General features: G+C 46.1%; 1 protein-coding gene across 1 annotated transcript in view; it reads left to right on the top strand.

The window, feature by feature from the left end:
• Nucleotides 1–25,074, top strand: part of GATB (glutamyl-tRNA amidotransferase subunit B) — a 102,413-nt gene that overhangs the window by 29,960 nt on the left and 47,379 nt on the right. The window contains exons 3-5 of the mRNA XM_047717645.1: nucleotides 7,053–7,166; nucleotides 9,451–9,649; nucleotides 10,071–10,193. Of these exons, the coding sequence (XP_047573601.1) occupies nucleotides 7,053–7,166; nucleotides 9,451–9,649; nucleotides 10,071–10,193 (436 nt within the window). The remainder of the gene's footprint in view (nucleotides 1–7,052; nucleotides 7,167–9,450; nucleotides 9,650–10,070; nucleotides 10,194–25,074) is intronic.

The following is a 25,074-nucleotide window of genomic DNA, read 5'->3' as shown; positions in this document are numbered from 1 at the left end:
ACTGTGGGCACCGGCCCTAGCCACCTGACCTTGCCAGGTTGGCAAGAGGCAAGAGGAGTATGGAATCTCAACGAGGAGAGTGGGCCTTCTGACACTTTGGATCAACACTTTGCCCCTGATCTTGACCAGTTGTAGGGAGTGGCATTGGTACAAGAGTCTAAAGAGGAGTCTTAGAGCTGAAAAACAGTCAAAACTGCCAAATCATAGCCTTCTCTTAAATAAGAATTGTTTCCTGTGAGGTGGCTATTTGAGAATGGGAGCTGTATTCCCCTTTGGGAAAGAGGGATTTAAACAAAAGAGAAAATACAGCATTCACTTTCTCCTTTTCCCTAGACAGTGTCCATGTTTAGGCGTAAAGGTCATATATTTACATGGGTATATCCCTATAAATATTTAATATCTGCATAAAGCTAGTAACTTTTTGTGGTAAAATTTCTCTTTAAAAAAATTATCTTACCTACCTGACCAGTTTTCGCAAGTTTAATCTCCATAACTCAAGAGTGTTTGTATTTGTTTTGGGTGATGATAAAAGGGCCCAGCGGTGAGAAGGGATGTGGAGTGGGGAAATGGGGCAACGATTTTCTCTACAGTAATGAAAATTTATCTATGTAGTAACTTTTTCCTTGAATGTGAATTAGAGGGAGTTCATGCTTTGTGATAAATTTATGGTTAGCAGTAAGATAAAGGCCCATTTTACTGCCTTATTTTTCTTAATAAATCTTAATTACTTTCTCTCTATAAATTAAAGCATTTACCATGCTGTATCTTAAACATCAGATTGGTCTTATATACTATAAATTTCACAGAATAATTGCCATTTGGGCTTTTTGTAAAACATCACTTTGTGATCTTTGCTTTAATGCTCCAAAAGAATTGCTAACTGGATTTTTAGTGAGTACACGAGTCTAGTCATGTTGTCTCAATTTTTAAAGGAGGTACTGATAGCTATTGGACTGACTTTGGGGATCATAGCACCGTGGGCTCACCAGTTAGGAAGGGGAGAGAAATGTTATGAATAGTAGACTGTTTTGAAAGATAGTTTTATTTCTTTGAAGTACATCACGAAAATATTTCCTGGTATAGGTCCCAGAGGCTGACTTTAGTGAGTGGATTTATTTATAATTAGTAGAATTCCAGGGAATTCTAAGAAATATTATATTGACTTCATTAGATTATGGAATCTTCTTCATTCTGTTGACTTGCTTAGCAAATCTTTTCCTAATGGTCCATGTAGACTTGGAGTTCATTCCAACCCAAGTTGAGTTATCACAAATGTCTCTTAGAAGACAGTAGCATTTCATAATTTTTGGCTCCCAGTATATGAAAAAGGAGTTCACAGAATTTTCAATTTTATGTTGATTGGATAGACTTGAGAGTGGCATCATTTTATTCATTAGCTATTATCAAAAGAAAAAGTCACAGAAGTGACTATACAAATGCATGTCTTTGCTGTGCAGTTGTGGCCTGCCTATCCCCCATATCACACTTCATCATTCCTCTGCTCTGCTGAGTATCAGAGGGGTGCACACTGTCCCCGTGTGCTTCTGTTCCTGGTGTCCCTGGCCAGCTGGCTCCCAGCTGGTTAGGCCCATGGGAGGCTCTGGTGAAAGACCAGAGATGGGAGGAAAGAAGCTATAAAATATTTCTCCCTCCCTCTCTGGCAACCCCTCTTGACGTGGCTGGGTTTTGTCCCTGATTACAGCTCCCAGGAGACAGGTCCACTGTGTTTCCAGGGTCCTCTGGGTGCCCCATACCCTGGCTTTGGGAACACTGCTTCTCTCCACCCCCATCCCTCCAGCAAGGAGTAGAAGCAGCCTCCTGCTATTGAGAATCTCTTAAATTGCCTTACTGTGCCCTCTGTGACGTCTCAACTCGTCTGTCATTTGGGTAATAAAGTCTCTGTATCAAATTTGTTCTGTTTTACATTCTAAGAGTGGTCTCTTTTTCCAGACCACACATATTTGTAAAACAATTTTGCTTTTATTTCATAGCTTGTAGTCTTTTGGATGTTGATAAAGGGAATGTTAAATTATTCATTACCTCTGTTAATGTTTAATCAGCTTCATATTGCATTTAGGTAGTGGGGCAGAGGGGAATAAGATAAAATAACTTGACTACCCTCAGGGAGCTCAGTTGGCTTGGGGAGACGTGCTTTACTGGAGAAGAAGGAATACCTAGACCACGCTAGTGGTGGGACATCCAGGCCTTGCCAGGGGCTAAGGTCTTGCTCAAGTGGATGAGAAGAAAGGGCATTACCAGCAGAAGCAGCAGTTTGTACAGAAGAAGCACGTCAGATGCAAGTTTGCATGAGGGTCTCTGGGGTCGGGGACAGTGGAAAAAGAGGAGGCTAGAAAGGTAGTCGGGGACTAACTTATGAAGGACATAGAAGACTCCAGCAAACAATTGGACTTTACCCTCTAAGTTACGAGAAGTAGTGAAGAAGGGTTTTAAGTAGGGGCATTGCGTGGACAGAGTTTACCCTTTAGAAAGGTCACTCTTAAATGGGCATGAAGGAGATCGTAGATGACTAGAATGAAGGGAGAGAAACCTGGCCAGGTGGTCAGTGCAGAAGTTTCAGCTGGAGGGAAGGATGTATGAAAAGAGACCTGAATTAAATCAGAGGATTGAGAGGAAGTGGAGAAAGTCAAGATATACTAGGAAAGTAAAATGTGTACAGCCTGGTGATTTTTTGGAGGGGGGTGGGAATGTGGTGGAAGTTGTCATAAATGATGGTCCATTGTACTCAGAGATTAGGAAATGCTTGCCTGGTTAGGCTAAGTAAGTCTTTAGAAGACTTAAGAAGACTGTTTCTCAAATTGGGGCAGTGTGTCCTTGGAGATCGAATGCACATTTCTTCTACTTCTACTTTTCTTATCTTCTAATTAAAATAGAAGAGCCTCTTCACTTATTTGAGAAATCATTTCATGGGTAGTTCTTGTATCTAAGGCTTTTGGAAGTTTGTGTCGATACAACATCCCCTGCTAATGGAGAAAACCTGTAGGTCCATTCAGTATCCAAAGTTCCACATACCAGAGACAGTATTATTTTACAAATTGAGAACACAATACCTGTTCTCTAGAAGCTCAACATCTGAAAACAAACCTATAGACACCATGGAGAAGGTGTTAGAAACAGTATCTGCCTTACATTATCTGCAGTGGAATTTGGTCTGAGGTGCTGCTCCGGAGTTCTGGCCAGATAGAGTGGTGTTGCTAGCTATCAGTAACATGCTTTATTCTTTGAAGATCTAAGGTAGAGTGTAGTCATTGAGAGCCTGAATTCCAGGGGTCTGACTTCCTGGCTCTGCCATTTATTGTGTGGGTCACCTTGGCTAAATGACTTAATCTCTGTGACTCCCTTCATTATCAGTAAGATGAGGATTGTAGCAGTGTCTGCCCTAGGATTACTGCGAGGGTTAAATGGCGAATGTACGTGTTGTGCAATTTATTTGCACATAAATACTTGCCAGGGATCATTCCTGAAGGCAGTGTGAAGCCTCCTTTAAGAGTGAAGACTCCATTAGAAAGGTGTGCTATATGAGTTCCAGGGATCATGGCTTTCCTTCTGCATGAAAGCTCTTGTGGCTAACCCCGAGATCCTTTGTAGTCCCTTTATGTTAATTACAAAGAAAATTCTGGAACACACCTTCTTTGGGACAGATTAAGTCTTTGAATCTTCAAGTTAACCTCTTTGATCACATCATACATGATTGGTTTTTGCTTCAGGAAACTTCCAGAAACAAGTGTGAAGGCCACAGGTGGCAAGTAATACCTTTGAGGAGATTGAGACATCACTGCCTCTCTGAAACCTTGCCTTGATAGCCATCACCTCCACCCTCATTTGAGTCTAACACACATGAATTGAGCACCACTACGTTTCAGTTCTGTTTATGCTCCAGGGATATGGAAGGATGAACAGACAGTTCCCATCCTCATGAAAATTAGTCTAATGGGAATATATGTAAATAAATTCAGTCCAGGGTAATACTAGCACAAATGGAAGTGTGTAGAAGATCAGAGGGGTACATAGGAAGAAGAATAAGGAAAGTTTCACAGGTTTGGTGACATCTCGGTAGATTTTGAATGGAATGAGAAGAGGGAGAGTCCACAGGTCAACATGGTTTATATAGGAGATGGACCATATGTGTTTGGGGGGAGGATTGTTAATATGAGATGAAATTGAAGATGGAGGTGGGAAGTGGATCATGTAAAAGCTTGGCCTTTGTCATGTGAGTATTGGGAGCCATTGATTGATTTTAAGCAACAGAACGCTGTAAGATTTGCATTTTTAGCAAAGTCTTCCTAGTATAGAAGGCAAATTTGAGAGGGAGCTAGATGTTGGCAGGTTCATGTCTCCACTGCAGATTCATTGGTGGCAGTGACAGAGTCCCATTTACCTCTGTATCCCTAAAATATGGTACTGTATAGATACTTCAGAAGTTTTTCAGAATAGACAGCCCAAGTTGAATTTTCCAGTTCTACATCCCGTCCTCCGAACATGCTGACCTGGACCTCCATCTGTCATAAGCAGCTTGACTAAGATCATAATAAATTCTTTTTTCTTGGCATTCTTTTAACTGGCACTCTCTATTTACTAGCCCCTCTGTGCAACTGTAGTGTGGTGATGATTGATGCTTATAATTCTGACCCTGAAGTACTTCAAGTCTTCTAAATCATCAAAAAAAGATTAAAGCATATTCAATATCGCTCTAATGTTTATGTGTTTTCCTGCATTCTTATTCTTTGGAAATTGATGGTTTCTCAAGTGCCGGTGTCCTCCTGTGCATGCAGGCACAGTGGGAGTCTGGGATCGCTCGCGACCCCTTACTCCCTTGCAGAGCCAGCGCAGGGAGTTTGTTAGCAACCTGTGTGCAGAAATTTGCAAACAAATCAAACCTGGGTTCTCTTCACACGTAGGAGAGGAGGAAGCAGGTTGGGCCTCCTCAGCGGCAGACTGGCAGAGACGAGCGAGCCAACGGTAGCTGGAAAATCAGTGGGAGTGATAAAGCCAGACCTGGTACAGATGAGCCAGACAGGCAGTTTACAGCAAGCCCAAGCCTGGGCAGAGCCCAGGAGGAGCAGGGCCCCAGGCTGGGACTCCGGTTCCGTGTTCTTCTGGGCCTTGACCTGAACCGACAGGCTGGGAGCTGGTAGCGTTCTCTGCTAGCTAGCTATGTTTGTATTGTGGTAACAACTGCTTGGTAAAACACCAAACATTAGCAAGTGAAAACATCAATAATTAGAGCATCCTGTTCCCGCCCCCCCCACACACATACATTTCTTCGCGAGAACCATTATTACTGTAGAGCTGACAATATTACTTGGCACAGAATAAAGAGGTCCAGATAGAAGCTGTGAGAAGGCTACATTTTATAGTCGGATTTCTGAAGAAAAGGCGTGTGATGATGTTACCAGGAGGGAGATTTGCTATTTGGGGTGTCTTTGGGGGTTGCATATTGCAGTAAGTAGAGATGCCTCCTACATTTTGTTGTATGGATTGGTTTTCAAAATCTGTGTTTGATCGGCAAGCTGTGCTTGTGTTGGGGGGGGCCGCACTCGTTATTCCAGCCTGGAGGACTGGTCCCTAAGCCACTGGGATTCTGTTTATCACCCACTAGGCAAGGGCGTGTGTGTGCTTTGGAGTTAACTTGACTGTTTGCCATCTCTGTGATTGGGACGAGTTTCTTGGTATTTCTGGGTCTTAGTTTTTTCTTTTCTTGAAATTTCGAGACCATACAAATTCCTTCCCTACAGGGTTGCTGTGAGGCTGGAATAAAATGGTGGCTGTGGAAAGCCCTACACAAATAAGAGTATACCAAATATACTAAAGAACGTTATAAGTATTCTAATAAAGAATAGAAGTGTGTTTCATTAGCAAGCAGAGTGGGGAGAATGTGCTAGTTATTTATTTCTTACTATGGAGTAGATGTTCTGGCTGTTACTTTCTGCGCTCCTCAAGGTAGATACTAAATGCTTACTTCAGAGGTGAGCAAACTGAGCCTTCTGTTCATACAGCTATACTTACACATAGGAGAACCCGTCTGACTCCAGAACTTTGATTGCTTTCTCCTTATCTCCAGTTGTCCGCTTTATTCTAGACCCCATATCTCTACCCCCAAAGTTCTTAAAAGCTGTTCACCTCCTTTTGGATTGGGAAGTTTGCTAGTCATTTCTTGGTCATTCACTCCTGAAAGTGGGGGAGGGTGGGACCCAGAAGGAACCTTTGGGTTCCGGGAGTCCCTGGAGGGACCGGCGGTACAGGTACAGTCAGGGTACAGGGCACCTAGGTGTGCACCTCTCGAGTTCTCCAGGCCTGGACTGAAAGCAAGGGGGCGGGCGGGCCACATTTCCCAGCCCTTTAAGAAATAACATTTTTTTCCCCAGAATTTCCAGAAATTCATTTTTTTTTTAATTTGACAGAGATCACAAGTAGGCAGAGAGAGAGAGAGAGAGAGAGAGGAGGAAGCAGGCTCCCCGCTGAGCAGAGAGCCCGATGTGGGGCTCGATCCCAGGACCCTGAGATCATGACCTGAGCTGAAGGCAGAGGCTTAACCCACTGAGCCATTCATGCGCCCCCAGAAATTCATTCTTTCTCTGCTGAAGTGTTTTCCACCCTCACTGAGGTGACTCCATGAGCTCCCTCTCGGACCCTCCTCTTAGGAACCCGTGGTGCGTCTGTATTCTGACTGGCTCCTTGTTCTGTGCACGGGGAATGAGATTAAGTAGATTCCCCGTACTCACCACTCTGCTGAGCTTTGCCGGGCCCCTCCCTGTTCACTTTGATGCCCGGTACTGGGGAAAAGGATCTCCGATGTGGCAGTTCATTAAATACCCTGCAGGACCCACTACTGCGTGCATTTTCCTTTCTTATATAAAGTTTTCCCACTTCCAGACAGACAAGAGTCTGCTTGTGAACTGGAGCTGCCCACACAAGAGAACCAGAGATAATGCCTGTTGAAGGGCCAAACTGAATATTCAGGGAGGATGTCAGTGTGTGGGAGAAGCATTTGTTCGGCCTGGATCTGAGACGAGCCGTGTGTCATGCTTCCATAGGTTCTCAACAGGAGGTGCGTAGAAGCAGCCGTGATGACAGGCCTGGCACTGAACTGCCACATCAACAAGAAGTCCTTGTTTGACAGGAAACACTACTTCTATGCAGACCTCCCTGTAAGTACGCTTGGCAGTCCGCCCTCTGTACGCTCTCGGAGCTTGGGGGGGGGGGGGGCTTGGCGTGAGGGAGGGGGACTGTGGCTCTCATGTTTGCAGTCGGAGCTCTGTCCGAGTCAGCGGGAGGTTCTGCCTGGCCCTGATGAAGGCAGGTGCCCCCCGATGTTTACTAGATTGGATGCAGTTGTCCTGATTGCTGACTCCTTGCTTAGGCTCATGCTTCTGTTGGCTCCCTCATAATTGAACAGGGAGTAGAAGCCCATGTTCTCAGGCTCGGCCCGGCCATGGTGTTCAGTGCTAATTGCCTGTGAGGTCAAGTCCAACTCCGAGGCTGATGCAACAGTAAATGCAGCTCCGTAGACAGAGTGGTAGCTCCCCTCTTCTAAGTTGAAGTTGCCAATAATAGGACTGTCGCCTCTAGGGACATTTCTGTCATCTCACAAGGAGCAAGTAAGTGGACAATAAGAAGCAGAAACATGAACCAGAAGCCTCGACTAACAACAGTAATTGGCTGTAAATTGGCAGTAAAAAATATTAACCTGTTTTTTGCCTTCAAATTATAAAGTTTCTCCTTTAGGAAAGGCCAGGATGAACTAAAGCCAGTCTTTCATAATATTGAACTGAACCAAGACTGTAATGGCGAGTGGGTTTTCCTAAAATAATACTTCATTTGATCTTAGCCTCTGATAGTAAGCACACCCTTTCTTCAGATCTAGGAGAATGATCGTGGTGATACCGCTTCACCTTATTCTCCTTGAACTGAGGGTGAGGGTGAGCTGGTGGTCTTCAGTGGGTGAGGACAGAGTGGAATTAAATTTAAGAATGCAGCCGAATGTTATTTCTCCAGTTGCTTGCTGCTGCTTTTTCCCCTGGCTGCCAGCCGTTAGCAAATTCTGTTGCTTGGTAGGATGAAGGAAATGAAGCTGCGTTTTTTCCGGCCTTTAAGAGTGATAATCCGTTTGGTGAAGGTGGGAGACAGCGTTCTGCGACTAAAATGAGATGTTTTCATTCTCAGTGGCTTTCTGGTCTCTCTGGCCCAGGTGGCCTAGACAACCAGAGTAAGTGTTGCTGAATCTTAACGTGGAACACACTTAGACTAAAAAAGTATTTGTTGTTTATCTGAATAAAAAGTTCATTCAAATTTGGACAGGACTGAGTGTCCTGTATTTCATTCAGCAACCCGATTCAGAGTTCAGTTTTTACAGACTAAGACTTGCTCTTTCAGTACAGAGAATGAGTTGGTCTAATGCAGTGGTTCTCAAAGTGTGGCCCACACGCCCCTCAGATCAGCACCTCCTGAGAACCTGTTAGAAATGTCTCAGGTGCTGCCCCAGACCTGCAGAATCAGAAACTCTTCAGGTGCAGCCCCGCAGATGATTCCCATGCAGGGACAGTTTGAAAAATGCTGGCCTGGTGGCTAAAAGCACAGACTCTGGAGCCTGACTGTCCATGTTCAGATCCTGGCATGGATACCTACTAGCCCTGTGGCCCTTAACCCCTTCCGTGCTATGCATCTCCTAGGGTTGCCATGAGGACTAAACGGTGTGAAGAACTCAGCACAGTAACTGGGACTCCATGGGCACTGCCTCTGTGTCCTCCAGTTCTCCGCATTGCCCTCCCATCTCCCACCCCATCACACCATGGGGTGTGGATGCGTGTGGGCCTTCGAAAGTCATTATTCCTCTACTCCAAAGACGTGAGGGAGCCCTGGCCACATCCGTCAGTACTTTCGCACTTCGTGTTTTCTGTTAGCGGAGTGTGATTGTCAGAGCACTTCCTAGCGAGGGAAACGGGGGAAGCTGTCAGGTCGGGAGGGCAGCTGGCATGACTGGTTAACTTAAAGAGCAGGAACAAAACAGGCTTCAGTGCTCTAGCAACTGCTGTCTGCCATGCTGAGAGTAGACGGTGGAATGCTTAGCCAGCACTTTCTAATAAGGAGGGTCTGTCAAGAGCCCAGTAATCAGATGCAGGGTTTAGGCTAATGAGCTAAGTGGAAACAATAAATTCTTCTCTTAGAGGCCTCTGACAGTGAGATTATTGTTATTCCCCCAAAATGGTACTTGGGTAGGGAAGATGGGGTTCGTAGTGTTTATTGCATCATTACTGGGGGTCGGGGAGGTGCAGGGAAGGTAAGGGAGGGAGGGAGAGGAGAAGCCAGAAGAGGCCAGGCTAAGTGTTTTTAAGTAAGCCTATGGTTTTGTGACTTAAAAAGAAATTAGTAAAATGGATTCCAGCTTCTATTTATGGCCTCGTGACGGTGTAATGTAATGCATGTTGTGTGCAGGCGGGCTACCAGATTACCCAGCAGAGGCTCCCGATTGCTGTGAATGGGAGCTTAGCGTACAGTGTGTGTGTGGGGAAGAAGCCGAGTCGGGTGATCACCAAGACCGTGAGGATCAAGCAGATCCAGCTGGAGCAAGACAGTGGCAAAAGCCTCCATGATGAGCTGCGGTCTCAGACGCTCATCGATTTGAACAGGGCAGGTAGGCTTGAAGATTGTCTCTTACCTTTCCTTCCTTCCCCTCTAGAGTTCTCCTAAGCCAGTTGAGGAAACAGGCCCAGGAGTTTGACAGACCCAGATCAAGTATCAGTGCTGGTCTTGACACAGCTGACTAGAGAACGCAGCCTGTATGGTGATCCCCATCGGGCTTGCTAAAGCCCACCTGGAAGGTATGATGAACATAGCCTCCCAGTCACAGACCAAGGAGCTTGATACCTCAGGCAGACGTTGAAAGAACCAAAGTTAAAAATAAAAGTGTGAGGGGGAGCAGAAACAATTGAAAGGTTGGAACCCGTGCAGAGAGCCCATCAGTGATGCAGGCTTCTTCCTGGGCCCTCAGCCAACTGTCCCTGCGGGTCAGTTTGGAGAGCTGCAGTTGGGCTGACTCTGCCTGTCTTTGGTAGGAGTTGGACTTCTGGAAGTGGTGCTGGAGCCGGACATGTCCTGTGGAGAAGAAGCTGCAACAGCCGTCAGGGAGCTGCAGCTGATACTTCAGGCCCTGGGGACCAGCCGGGCAAATATGGCAGGTAGAAGCCGCAGAGGGGGTGTCCCTCCTCCTCTGCCTTCTCTTTCCTCCTCCCACCGTTCTTCTCGCTGGACGTTTGTTCTCTGCCTCAGCTACACTGCAGTTGTTTACAGGGTTTTGTCAGCCTTTACACCTCTGGGGTTTTTTTTTTTTTCCTTAGAGTTTTCCTTGGACTCTTTAATGAACCCCCAGTCAAAACTAAACACACTAACAACAGCGCAGAGGCACTGAGCCCAGGAATATGAGATTAGGAGTTGTTAAAAAAAATTCAGCTGAGTAAATTTGAAGATCAGACTGGCTTTATTCAAAGATTCATGAATCAGGCAGCATCCCACGTAACAAACAGAAAGGAGTTCTAAGGAGCTGTACAAAATGGTAGGCTTTTATAGTGAGGAGGGCCTGATAGAGGAGGTTACCTAGCATAGAGTGGATTATTCTGGCAAGGTCACCTTTCTTTGGGAGGAGGGTCAGGTCTCTCATGTGGATTACCTCACTAGTGTTGATCAGGAGCTTCCGGTCCACTGGATAAAGGTCACCCTCCTGGGAGAGGCGGTGAAGGTTTGGTTTGCGGTGGTGGGGGCAAATGACTCTGCTTTGGGCCTGTTGTGTCTGTCTTCCTTCTTTCCTTTCTTTCTTTCAACAAAGGACTGATATTTTTTTCTGGCTTTTTGTATCCAAATGTTGTTTTGTACCAAAATGAGGCTCCATAAAATACTGAGCTGGAACAGTTTCATCTTTCTCAGAAGACACTGTATTTATCCACAGCAGCTCTGAGTTTCTGTGTAGGTAGCACTTGGCGGCTACTTGATGCTTTTTCTTCTGGTCTCTTTCTTCTTTTCTAGAATTTTCATCCAGCTACGGCTGAAGCGAAATTATATCCAGTAAAAGGCAAGGTTCTGATTTCACAAAACTTTAACTTGGTGATAGTATCTTCAGTTCATTAGAAATGTGGTAGGAAATCAAAAAGAAACACTTGTGCCACTGAGACCAAGCAAACTATACATTTTAAGTGTTTGCAAATTGGGTATAAAGATTACAAGTTTTGGTCAAACTCATTGTCTTAATGGCTCCCTCTTATGGCCCCTTCCTAGCACTCCATTGCTTGCCCTGAAGTTCCTAAAAGCTACCCTCTCCCGTGATTACCCAGTTTTCTGTTCCCAAGGGCATTTATTTTATTTTTTTAAGATTTTGTTTATTTATTTGACAGAGCAAAAGAGAGAGTGAAAAGAGGCACAAGCAGGGGGAGCAGGAGAGGGAGAAGCAGGCTCCCCAGTGAGCAGGGAGCCCGATTCAGGGTTCCATCCCAAGGCCCCGGGATCGTGACCTGAGCCAAAGGCAGCTGCTTAACCGGCTGAGCCACTCAGGCACCCCCCAGAGGCTTAAAAAAAATTCTTGCCACTCACAGAGCATTCCTTGAGTTGAGAAAGGCAGGAGTGGAGAAAAGATACAGATTCTGCATATGGCAATTGTTAATTCATAGCTCAGTACAGCGGTGGATTAGAAAACTCCGGAGAAGCAGAACCAACAAAATGTGTGTGTATGTTTATGTATGTGTGCATGTTTATATTTAAAGAGAGTTATTCCAAGGAATTGGCTGATGTAATCGTGGAGGTTGAGAATCCCATGCTCTGTAGTGAGGAGGCTGCGAGAGGGCAAGCTCCAAGAGAGAAGATAGCACAGTCCCACCCCAAGTCTGAAGGCCTGAGAACCAGGAGAGCCAGTGATGCAAGTTCCAGTCCGAGCCTGAATCCGAAGGCAGGAGAAGACCAGTATCCTAGCTCAAAGACAGAGGGCGCAAACTTCCCCCTACTCTAGCTTCTGTTCTGTTCAGGCCTTCAACAGACCGAATGAGGCCCGCCCGCAATGGCAGAGGCAGTCTTCCTCACTCAGTCTACCAATTCAGATGTTGATCTCATCCAGAAATACCCCTACAGACACACCCAGAGTACTGTTCAGCCAAATATCCTGACGCCTTATGACACTGTCAAGTTGACCCGTAAAGTTAACCTTCGCAAAGTGCTCACCGTGGATTCCAGTAAATACCAGTGAGGACGATGATTCATCTCCCTGTTGGTATATAAGACTACTTACCAGCCTTTTTATGTCACACGGCGTATTTGTGTGTCACAAAAGGACTTCTAAAATTGTAATGCCACGTTTGTCACATAGGACATGTTACAAGCCACAAACTGTAACATTGAAGCTGTGGTACAACTGAATTTGGAGACAGAACTAGCCTATTTGCTGTCTTATTTAAGCTGAAGACTAGAAACACACGACAACACAGGTACTGTTAGGGTCCGTGATCAAAGGAACGAGACTGATGCAAAGCGAAAGTCAAGCAAAGCTTTATTTCGCGCCAAGCATCAAAAATCAAACCGACTGGTAGGGGCCATCTCTTATGGAGAGGCGACGACAACGACCCTGACGAGGCCACTCCCAACGACAAAGAGGTGACGACGATGAGGATGACAAGCCCGATGACGCAGACTCTGCTCCCCATGACACCACTCCCGACGAGGCCGCTCCCCTGACGGGGCCGCTCCCTGACGACTACGCTAACAACTATCACCCAACCACTATCCCAACGGCTATTACAATGGCTACCCCAACGGCTATCCCAACGACTATTACTACTCCTCCTACTACTCCCCCCGCCCCAGCCTCACAGACTAACCTTTATAAAGGTGGTTGAGCCCAGCCCACACACAGGTGGCCAATGAGATTGCAACACACCACAGTAAATACATGCGTACCCCACTGATTGGATGTCTCCATCTGGCCTGGCCCGCCCCTGTATCCGGGGTTTGCAAGTAAGTTCCTCTGGCTAACCAGGCCCTCATATAGGCCCTCACATTCCCCCCCTTTTCCTTGGAAATTAGTCAAATCCTTGACTTCTCAGCCAGTTCTATGTTCTCCTGTTGTAAGGGGTTATATTGAGCATGTAAGACTAACTTTTTTTTTTTTTAAGATTTTATTTATTTGACAGAGATCACAAGCAGGCAGAGAGGCAGGCAGAGAGAGGAGGAAGCAGGCTCCCTGCCGAACAGAGAGTGCGACGTGGGGCTCGATCCCAGGACCCTGGTATCACGACCCGAGCTGAAGGCGGAGGCTTTAACCCACTGAGCCACCCAGGCGCCCCAAGACTAACATTTTTATTCCTCTAATTTTCTTTGGTACAAATGACATTAGGGCATTTATAACGCAGGGGCCAAAAGGAAACAGTAGTGCACAGTCGGCTGATGAGTTAGCCATTTACCGCTTTGTATAACCTTTTCCATTTTTCCTAATTCTGTTCATCTAATTTCCCACCTATACTTTACATAAACAGGTAACAATAGGAGCAACAATAAACTCACAGTTCTTTTAGTCTTAGCTTTAGTCCACGGTCAGTGGGATCTGTCAGCTGTGGTTTCCATCTCTGGGGGGGCGTCCTCATCCTCAGCTCATTTGACGTGACCCGCGTGAATCCAGGCCCTAATTTAGCCTTCTACTTTTACTGCCGTGGGGGTGGTCAGGAGGACAGTAAATGGTCCCTTCCATCGAGGCTCCAAGTTTCCCACTTGATAACGACGTATCCAAACCAAGTCCCCGGGTTGGTAAGGATGTGGTTCCACCTCCGTCTCCTTCCCAGTGTGGGCAGTCCGGATTCTTGTGTGGGCTTCTTTTTAAGACAGATTGTAATGCCTGCGGTTACTGATGACTGACTGATCAGTCATTTCTGCTAGAGCAACCTCTTGTAGCCGAGGACAGAGCGGAGTTGGGGGTAGGGTCACCTTGTTTAAATAGGGTGTACATCGTGCCCTGAGGAAGGCGAAAGGAAGGAGATCCACCCACCACCGCCAGTCTCCAGAATTAGTTTTGTCAAGGTCTCTTTAAGAGTTTGGTTCATTCTCTCTACTTGCCCGGCACTCTGGGGCCGGTAGGCACAATGTAGTTTCCAATTAGTGCCCACGGCCTTGGCTAATGCCTGTGAGACTGAATTCACAAATGTAGGGCCATTGTCTGACCCGATCGCGAGAGGCAGCCCAAACCTAGGAATTCTTTCTTCTAGTAGCTTTTTGGCTACCACTCCTGCCGTCTCATGTTTGGCGGAAAAAGCCTCTACCCCGCCTGAAAAGGTATCTACAAAAACTAACATATACTTGTGCCCATATTTTCCGGGTTTCATTTCTGTAAAATCTATTTCCCAATAAATTCCTGGTTCCTTACCTCTTTCTTTTTTCTCTCTTCCCATTTTAGTTCTTCCCACATTAACTGCCTGGCATTGAGCACATCTATCAACTACGTCCTGAACCATACGCCCTAATTTAGAAACCTGGAACTGCTTCCCTTTAAGCTCCATTGAGTTTGCGTATCCCTAAATGAGTACCCTGATGTATCTGGTCTACTAAATTCTTACCTAGTCTTCGAGGAAGAATTATTTTTCCTGCTTTAGTCTTAGCCCAGTCCCCTTCATAGTCCAGTTTAACCCATTTTTGTAAATGCTTTAAATCTTCTTCTGAATAGTTTGGTTTTTCTGGTAGGGCTGGAGCCGGGAGCGTAACCAGTTCTTGTACTGTTTCTCAGGCTGCTTGCTTTGTGGCTTGATCTGCTAATTGGTTTCCTTCTGAAATCAGATCAGTCCCCTTTGGGTGTCCCGGGCAATGCATAACGGCCATCTCTTTTGGGTCCCAAATAGCCTGGAGGAGAGCCAATATTTCTCCTCTGTTTTTAATTCCTTTTCCTTCTGCTGTTAATAGGTCCCTTTCTTTATAAATAGCCCCATGTATATGGAGAGTAGCAAAGGCACCTGCTGTCTATATAGATGTTGGCGGTTTAACCTTTGGCCATCTGCAGTGCCTTAGTGAGTGCAATCAGTTCCACTTTTTGTGCTGAAGTTCTCTGTGGCAGGGCTGCTGACCAGAGTTCCTGCTCAGGAGAAACCACCGCAGCCTCCGCATACCTCTTTCCATTGACCATGTAGCTACTCCCATCTGTGAACAGAGTCATCTTGGCATCCGGGAGGGGAATGTCTCTGAGATCCGGCCCTATTTCCGCGACTTGGGTTAGGACCTCCCTACAGTCGTGTGGGTGGTCAGCCAGCTCCTCTGGCAGCAGCGTGGCTGGATTTAGCACCGACGGGGGCCGGAAGGTCACTCTTGGTTCGTTGAGGAGGAGCACCTGATACCCCGTCACTCAGGCATTTATCATCCATTGGTCTGGTGGAGTCCGGAGAAGGCCCTCGATAATGTGGGTGGTGGTCAAAATGAGATTTTGACCCAAAGTCAATTTACTTGCATCCTTGACCAGGAGGGCCATTGCAGCAATTATGCGGAGGCAAGGGGGAACCCAGCCGCTACTGGATCTAGTTTCTTGCTAAGATAGGCTACTGGCCTTTGCCAAGGCCCAGAGTCTGAGTCAAAACTCCTTTGGCCACCCCTCCTGCCTTTTTATCCACATACAATTGGGAGGGCTTGGTAACATCTGGGATGGCCAGTGCTGGGGCACTCAGTAAGGCTGTTTGTAATTCCCCAAATGCTCCTTCTGCCTCAGCTGTCCACTCTATCATTGTCAACCCCCCTTTTGCCAGTTCGTAGAGAGGCCGGGCCATCTCCGCAAACCGCGGTATCCACAGTCTACAGTAGCCCACCGTCCCAAGAAACTCCCTCACTTGTTGGGACGTGGGGGCATCAGGTGATCACCTGTTTCCTGGCCTGAGACAGTGAACGCACTCCCTTGTGGTGATCAAAGCCTAAATAAGTGGCGTGGCTCTGACAGAGCTGTGCTTTCTTTGCTGCCACCTGATACCCTTTTTCCTGCAGAGTCTGTAAGAGAGGTCCCGTCCCCCCACAAACATGACTCATAGTCCTCAGCAGCTACTAGCAAGTCATCAATATACTATAACAAAGTGACTCCTGGGTTGGAGGTTCTGTACTCACGCAAATCCTTGTGTAGGGCCTTGTCAAAAATGGTGGGTGAATTCTTGAATCCTTGGGGAAGTCTTGTCCAGGTGAGCTGGCCTTGGAACCCTTCCTGTGGGTCAGACCACTCAAAAGCAAAAAGGGGCTGAGATTCCCTTGCTAAAGATATGCAGAAAAATGCATCATGGAGATCTAAGACGGTGTACACAGTTCTTTTGAGGCCCAGGAGGGAGAGTAGGGTATAGGGGTTAGGCACCGTCGGGTGGATATCCTCAACCCGTTTATTAACTTCCTGTAGGTCCTGAACAGGTCGGTACTCCCCAGTCTCGGCCTTTTTGACAGGCAGCAAAGGTGTGTCCCATGGAGATTTGCAAGGAACTAGGATCCCGTCTCCTTGGAGGTGGTTAATATGTTTTCTGATCCTGTCCTTTGCTTCCCGGGGAAGGGGGTACTGCCGAACACGAACAGCCATAGCCATCGCCTTTAATTGTACCACCACTGGAGGTTGTCCCCTGGCCAAGCCAGGGGGCTTCCTTTCTGCCCAGACCTCGGGAAACTCAACCTGTAGGATTTGGAGAAGGCTCCCCGCCCCCCCGCTTTGTCTCCTCTGGTTTTGAGACTGGCTCGTAAAGGAGGTATTTATCTACTGCTGCCATAAGCACCTGTACAGCGGGTTGTCTCAAGGTTACAGTCATGTCTCCTTCAGAGAACTGAATGCCAGCTCGTAACTTGTGGAGGAGATCTCTTCCCATCAAGTTATATGGGGCATTAGGGAGGACCAAAAATCGATGTTTAACTATTCCCGAGGCCAAATTTAAAGTCCTTTCTGTTGTCCATTTGTGTCTCTCTGTGCCATTTGCTCCTTTTACCCAGACTTCCTCTCCAAGTAGTTTTCCCATACGTTTAAGTAATGATGAAAATTGGGCTCCCGTGTCCACCAAAAAATCAACTGATTTCCCCTCGACTTTAATTTTTACTCTGGTGGCCAGCATTGCCATCTTCCTTTTGGGGCACTCCCTGGCCCAGTGTCCTTTTTCCTTACAGTAAGTGCACTGATCTGAATCTAAGTCTTCCCGCCTGCCTTCTCTGTGCTTAGGCTCTTCCTTCCATTTATCATCCCCTACCTGCCTCATGTAAAGCCAAAACCGTAACCAGCTTTTTGTCTGTTTTTTCATCCTCCTGTGCATCCCTGTTGTTAAATACCTTTTCTGCTATTCCCACTAACTCAGATTCTTCCCTTCAAATCCTTCAATTTTCTGAAGTTTCCTCCCTATATCTGGGGCTGACTGACTGGCAAAAGCAAGATTCACTGCCCCCTGATTTTTGGGTGCCTCAGGGTTGATCGGGCTATACATTTTATAGGCTTCAATAAGCCTTTCTAGGAAAGCTCCTGGAGACTCATTCTTACCTTGAGTCACCATACTAATTCTGGTTTAGTCCGAGTGCAGCTTTTACTTCTGGAAATTCTTACCCATTTCAGTTCCAGGATTTCAACATATCAAAGACCTGTATTTGTGCTGAAAGTCTCCCATATTAATTTCCTTTAAGGCGGAATTCATCTTACAAGAGAATTAAAGCAATTACAAATGACAAAAACTCAGAATAGATATGGTTAAATATCAAATGATGACCATTATTAAAACATTTAGGAAATGTATAGAACCTCTGGAGTAGTTACAGCATTTACCCATATGTAACCCAAGGTTTATCATTGATTTAGCAGTACTTTCTGAGTAACTTAACATATCAAGGAAAAGTCTTATGAGTCAAAGAGATCTCATTTACAATTCTGGGTGGGCAAAGAAAAAAAATTTACATTATCTTAGAAACATCTCAATCTCTAGTGAAGACTAAATATTAACCAATTGTGAACTGTTGCAACAGCAGTTAAGCACAAAACATGTTTACCAACAGATTTCAAAAGCACAAACCTAGTTCCAGCAACCAGCGCCCTAGCACTTATCCCATTTGTCATCTAAGCAAAACTTCAAAGCTTCAGATTACCAAAGACTCCGAAAGCCACTTTAACAATTACCCATTAAAACCCTGAGACAGATAATTAACCATCAGTTCAGTCATCTCTTTGCTAACAGATTTCATGTTCCACCTTGGCCCATTCCACTTCAGATGCCATGCTTTCCTGCCAGCAAGGGGGAGGGGCTAGGCAGTCCACGTTGGGCCAGAGAAGGCAAGGAATTCCCCGAAACAAAGGGAGTTTCGGCAGCTGCTTGAGAATATTCCTTAAAGTCTCTGTCCTGAGTTAGACTAACCTCAGTTGGCTCCAGTTATAGCCCTTAACACATGAAATGAGTGAGGGAGAAGCCCCACATCTATTATGAGGAACAGAGAGATGAAAGTCAGAATCCCCTTACTCTCCGCTTGCCCCATTCCTTTAAGCACAACAAACAACACAACAGAAAACAAAAAGACAACACAAAGACAACCACAGACCCAGCGGTCCTTACCCAGAACCTGCTGCTGGTGGGGATTTTCTCGGTCCCCGGTGACCGCCTAGGGGGATTCAAACGCCCAGAGACCGCCCAAGGGGACTTGAACCCTCGGAGACCACCCAGGGGGACTCGAACCCCCCGGCAGGCCCCAGACTGCCCAGGGGGACTCGAATCCCCCAGCAGGCCCCTGACCATCCAGGGGGACTCGAACCCCCGGCCATCTAGGGGGACTTAAACCCCCTGTCGATCTACCTGCAGAGGGATGGGGCATCCCCGCATCCACTCCAGCCCTGGGAAGCATGGCCGCGTCCAGCTTCTCCCTGGTGGGCTATACCCTGGACCTCCAACCAGAGACAGACAGATAAGATCCCAATACCTCCGGAGGCTTTTCCCAGAAATTCCGATGCTGGCTCAGTTCTCGTTGTTTGATCCCGGATGAGCCCCCAGTGTTAGGGTCCATGATCAAAGGAACAAGACTGATGCAAAGCGAAAGTCAAGCAAAGCTTTATTTCACGCCAAGCATCGAAAATCAAACCGACTGGTAGGGGCCATCTCTTACGGAGAGGCGATGACGACAACCCCGACGAGGCTGCTTCCTGGACGAAGCCACTCCCCAGAAGAGGCCGCTCCCGATGACAAAGAGGCGACGATGACGAGGACGACAACCCCGACAACACAGACTCTGCTCCCCATGACGCTGCTCCCCATGAGGCCTCTCCCAGGACGAGGCTACTCCCTGGACGAAGCCTCTCCCTGACGACAACGCTCCCTGGACGAGGCTGCTCACCAACCCCAACGACACTGCTCCCAATGACTATCACCCAACAACTATCTCAATGACTACCCCAACGGCTATCCCAATGGCTACCCAACGGCTATCCCAACGACTATTACAATGGCTACCCCAACGGCTATCCCAACGACTATTACTACTCCTCCTACTACTCCCCCCGCCCCAGCCTCACAGACTAACCTTTATAAAGGTGGTTGAGCCCAGCCCACACACAGGTGGCCAATGAGATTGCAACACACCACAGTAAATATATGCACGCCCCACTGATTGGATGTCTCCATCCAGCCTGGCCCACCCCTGTATCCGGGGTTTACAAGTAAGTTCCTCTGGCTAACCAGGCCCTCATACAGGCCCTGACAGGTACAAGTGGCATAAAAGCTAGCTGCCTCCAAGTTTTGCTCTATAGAAGTGAGGCTCTGTTGTGGAGTAAGAGAATTCTCCATTTCAGATTTATGGCTCATGCTGCTTTTTTACCCACAGAACGTAAGTTAAATATGGGCAGATTGGATGGTTATCCATTTATGCACTAAATGTTGTTCTCTATTGCTTTAAAAAAAAGTTTTTATTCCATTCTTCCTCCAAATAACCATTATTCCTAGCAAACCTATGGAATAATAAACAGGCCACCTGTTAGCTGAGAAATAGTCCCATCTGGGGCCTTGCCAAGAGACAAACCATAACGGCAAGAACTCATCAGTCAGTGACAGCTGAGAGGGTTCATTAAATCTCATTTGTTGTGACACTTTTTGTTGCTTTTAAATACAAACCCACCAGCTTTGCCCCTAGCACAGCAGCAGAGTGGTGATTCTAACGGACTGTGGGGAGGGAAGGTCTGCCTGAGGCTGCAGGGGTCCAGCTTTTTGTGATGTTAGCATTTTAGCAGCCCCAAACCCCTTGGCTCATCCTGCTATCCCACCACCATACGACCACTGTGTGGGTATCAGAGACTGCAGCCTAAGAACTGAGGACCACCCTAGAAAGGACTGCTGGAACCCCCCAGGGTGCTTTAGGAATAAAGTTTAAATTGCTCTGCTCTGTGATTGAGTGAGTTCCTGATAGTTTTGCTAATGAGCATGGATCAGCTTCGTCTGGGTTCCAGAAATAATTTCCTGCTCAGCAGACTTTTGCCACTGTTGAGATCCTCAGAGCTGTGTGTTGAGTTGAATGTGTACTGAAGTAGATGATCTAAATGTTTCAGTGATGGTGTCTACCATTTGGAATGCTTAGCATGTGCTCATCAGTCCATTAAGCATTTTTTTTAAAGATTTATTTATTTGAGAGAGAGAGGTGGGGGAGGGGCAGAGGGCAAAGGAGACAAGCAGACTCCCCACAGAGCAGGGAGCCCAACGCTGGGCTGGATCCTGGATCCCAGGACCCTGAGATCATGACCTGAGCTGAAATCAAGAGTCAGACTGTTAACCCACAGGCGCCCCTCACTAAGCATTTTTTTTTTAATTATTTATCATCTTGTTTAAACTTTACAGTGTTCCTGGGAGATAGGTGATATTATGCCTACTGTACAGGTGAAGAAGCTGAGGCTTAGAGAGATGGCTTGTTTGCCCAAGGCTCACAAGAAGGGACTGAGCTAGGATTTGAGTCCAGGTGTACCTGAGTCCAGGAGCCCTTTCTGTAAGCCCCTCATCACACTGTTTCCTAGCAGCAGTCACAACAGTGCCACAGCAATGTCTCTAAGTAGATGACAACTTAGAGAAGGGTGGCAGAGCATGGGTGCCTAGGACGCTGACGTCCCAGACCTGGCTTGAGACCCTGTCCCACCTCTTCTAGCTGTAAGAACCTGGGCAAGGGATTTTGATTTCTCTGAGCTTCACGTTCCACATTTATAAAGTGAGTCCCCGAGTAATCATACATGGAAGGAGAAAGGAAGAAAACGAAGAGGAAAGGAATTCATCCAAGTCCTGAGGTAGACTTGGGACAGCTGGGTGTGGTATCCCTGGGTACTGAGATAGGGAAGACTGGGAGAGGGATGGCTTTGTGTGAGAAAATCTGGAATTCCATTTTGGATATCTTAAGTTTAAAATGCCTAAAGGATGTCTAAAAGTGGCTTTGTCTAAAGCTCTATTACAAGGAATGAATGTGATAAAGTATATAAAACTCACCACAGGCCCTGACAAGTGGTCTATACCCCATAAACATTTGGTGCTTTTATTAACAATAATAAATAGTATTACTTTTACAGAACCTCCACTCATTTTGGATAAATAAGCTTTGTGAATTGTTCAATAGAATTTGGGTGTGTGCGTGTGAGAGAGAGAGAGAGAACTTGTTATTTAAGTCCTGGAGAGCATCCAGTGATCAGAATGAGAGAGCTTAACAGACCTCTCTAAGTCCTCGGGCCCCTGCTGTTTACAGAAACAGTTTTCTGTCCTGATGTTGTATTTCTGATGTGTGAATGTGTTTTAGAAAAAAAAATATGTAACTGCACCATATCACTGTGCTCAGTGGTATAGTTTTCTAGTTTTGCTGTTACAAATCTCTGCTTCTGGAGGGTAGAAATGGAGCTTGATAACATTCTGGTGATGTGTGAATGAGGTCCCTCCCTCAGTGTTGCAGAATGCTTCGAAGCAAACCTGACTGGTAAGGCTTTTGTGCACTTGAGGCAATTTAACTTAATTTGTTTAAAAGGTATTTTGTCTTCACTGGCTAGTATGTCTTTTGTTAATGTTTGATACTATATTTGAATCCAGGCTAGTGGGCTGCCTTTCAACACTGCAGGATACTAAATGATTCCTCTCAGACATTTATGTAGTATGCACGGCCTTCTCTGGGAGAGACTGAAATTCATGCTTTTATTCCTTATCCAAGTTAAAATTCTAAATCCTGAAAGATGGTTTCATTTTTAAAAGCAGGTGAGGTCCAATTCAATGTTCTCCGAGTTTAAAAAAAAAAAAAAGTTTCCCAAGAATTGAGATTTGGTTGAGTAGAGCTCAGCATACTTTGGAAGTTTTCCTTTTAGCTAAATGGGCCTTTCAGATGATTCCAGCTGTAGATTAATCCTATTCAGACAGAACTTTAAAACTTGTCAGGAACCTTTTATGAGACAGTAACCAATCTGCTTACTCATCACTCAGGAAAATACCAGAGTTTTGGCTTGTTCAACAAGGTATTAATTTATTGAACAGTTACTCTGTGCCAGACGCAGCTCTAGATTCTGAATACAACAGCGAAAAAGACATTATTGTTCCTGCTACTTTGAGCTTATATCCACGAGGGAGACAAAAACATTAATAAATCATTATAGTGGTACGTCCTTCAAAGAAATAAAAAGGATGCCATCCATGGTAAAGAATAACGTAGGAGAATGAGGGCCTGTCAGAAAAGGTGGCATTTATGTGAGACCTGAAGAATAACTCCGGGCCGCAGCCAACGTGGAACTAGGGGTGAGCATTCCAGGGAACAGCTAAGGCAAAGTCTCTGAGATGAGGAAAAGGTTAGAATATGCTCTGAGTTAATACAGGTAACAGAAGGCCACTGTAGGGAAAGCGTGCAGGCAGGGGGTTAGGGCATCAAGTGAGACTGAAAAAAGTAGGCAAGGGATAGATTACCAATAACGGTAAGAAATTTGGATCTCATCCCAAGTGCAGTGGGAAGTCACTGAAGGGCTTTCAAGCAAGGGAACGACACAGTCTGATTAATGTTTTAGAAAAACCACTCGGGCTGCTCTGTAGAAAGTGGATTTCAGACGAGTAAGAGTAGAAGCAAAGAGACTAGTTAAGAAGCTTTTGCAATACTCCAGAGAAAAGATGATGCTGTTTCAAACAGGGTGATGTCAGTAAAGATGGAGAGATCAAGCTGAGTAGATTCAAGGTAGATTTTAGAAATAACAGGATTTGCTAACAGGCTAGTGTGGAACTCAAAGGGCAGGAAGAAATCAAGGATGTCTTAAGAGAAGCTTGAGGAACTAGACGGTGCTATGGACTGAAACTGGGAAGATGAAGACAAGAATGGCTTTGTGGAGGGGAAATCAGGATGCAGTTCTGGAAAGTGAAATGTCTGTGAGACCTCCAAGTGGAGGTGTCAAGTAGACACTGGAGGTGGCTAGCTGGACAAGGCGGGGGGTTGTTGTATTAAAAGTCAAGGACGCAGTTCTGTGACCTGGTCTGAAGTTCCGAGTCCTCCAGTGAGGGTGGCGGCTATGGACGGAGAGAGGAAGTGACGGGTGTGAGGTACCGGTATTTGAAGAAAAGAACCGACAGGATCGAGTTGTCAGTTTGGACATAGAGGGAAAAGAAAACAGAGACAGGGAAGATGACTTCAGGTTTCCTGGACTAAGAATCTAATGATGTCAGGAATCGTTGGGACTTCCTGAGAGTCAAGGAAGCACAAATGGTCCAAAATGCTAAGAAGTCCGTGCTAGAGACATAGAGTACTTTCTGAGCTGAAAGCACCTTTGCCCTGATGGTCGGCATGGATGGCATTTGGTACCGCAGAGTGGGGGAGTTCATCCTTTGTTCTGGGGGGACAAGTAGAGACAGTAGGGCAGGGGGTGGGCAGCCAGCAGTCTCAAGCTTGGAGGAGGTCGAGCCCCACAGCTTAGCCTTTGGATGGGAGTAACAGAGACCAGGACCATGGAGTTTCTTGGCATAGAATGTATTTATCCTGTTTAATTATTTTAAGAGGCTTTTGCTATGAAATCCTGGAAAATGAATTTCTCTATTCAGCCCATCAGAATCTTCAGGTTTGGCAGGTTCTTTTTAAATCTAAAAACCCACCTAGGAAAATAAAAGTCCAGCATTTGGTCTTCTCCTTCTGTTCTGTTCTAGACATTGTAAATGAAATTGGAGAACAGAGAATTTGAGCTTTACTTTGTAGGATGTAAAATGTGATTGATTTTTGTCTTCGTTTCCTTATTTGTCTTGGGATTTTGCCTCTTTCTCCTCTTAAGAACCTCTTAGTCCTCTCCACAAACCAACTGCCTCCTTAGGGGGGTTATTGTTCCTAATCTAAAGGGGGTTTCTGGATCAGAGAAGTTTCTCCCAAGACGGGGGCAGCCCCCTCTGAGTTCTTCCAAAGCCTCGCCCCTTCATAAGAGCACTGTCTGCTGTGGCAAAGTCTTACAGCAATCAGCAAGGATTCAGAGTCCTGTTTGTGGAAAGAAGAGATTATTATAGTACCCAGAGGAAGGAGGAGGGAACAAACTCAGGTTTCTGGCTCTTGCCCTTGAGCTGTAAATTCTCAAGGACTCCCATGGATCTCCTGGAATCATTGTTGGAAATCCACATTTCATTGGAAAGCTGTGTAGTTATCAGATGACCATTTCTTTGTCTTTTTCTCTTTTTTTTTTCCTAATTTTTTTTAAAGATTTTATTTATTTATTTGACAGAGAGATGGGGAGAGAGCACAAGTAAGCAGAGCAACAGGCAAAGGGAGAGAGAGAAGCAGGCTCTCTGCTAAGCAGGGAGCCTGATGTGGGGCTCGATCCCTGGACCCTGGAATCATGACCTGAGCTGGAGGCAGCCACTTAACCAACAGAGCCACCCAGGAGCCCCTTTTTCCTAATTTTTAAAAAAGATTTTATTTATTTGTCAGAGAGAGAGAGAGCACAAGCAGGGTGAGCAGCGGGCAGAGAGAGAAGCAGTCTCCCCCTTCAGCAAGGAGCCCGATGCGGGACTCAATCCCAGGATGCTAGATCATGATCTGAGCCGAAAGCAGAGGTTTAACAGACTGAACCACCCAGGCTTCCCTCAAATGATTGTTTCTGATCCCTTCTTCCCCAAA

This window comes from Lutra lutra, chromosome 2 (assembly GCF_902655055.1).
Source record: "Lutra lutra chromosome 2, mLutLut1.2, whole genome shotgun sequence".
In the NCBI taxonomy this organism is placed as follows: domain Eukaryota; kingdom Metazoa; phylum Chordata; class Mammalia; order Carnivora; family Mustelidae; genus Lutra; species Lutra lutra.
Note: the sequence above shows the minus strand (reverse complement) of the source record. Positions and strands in the feature narration are given on the sequence as shown.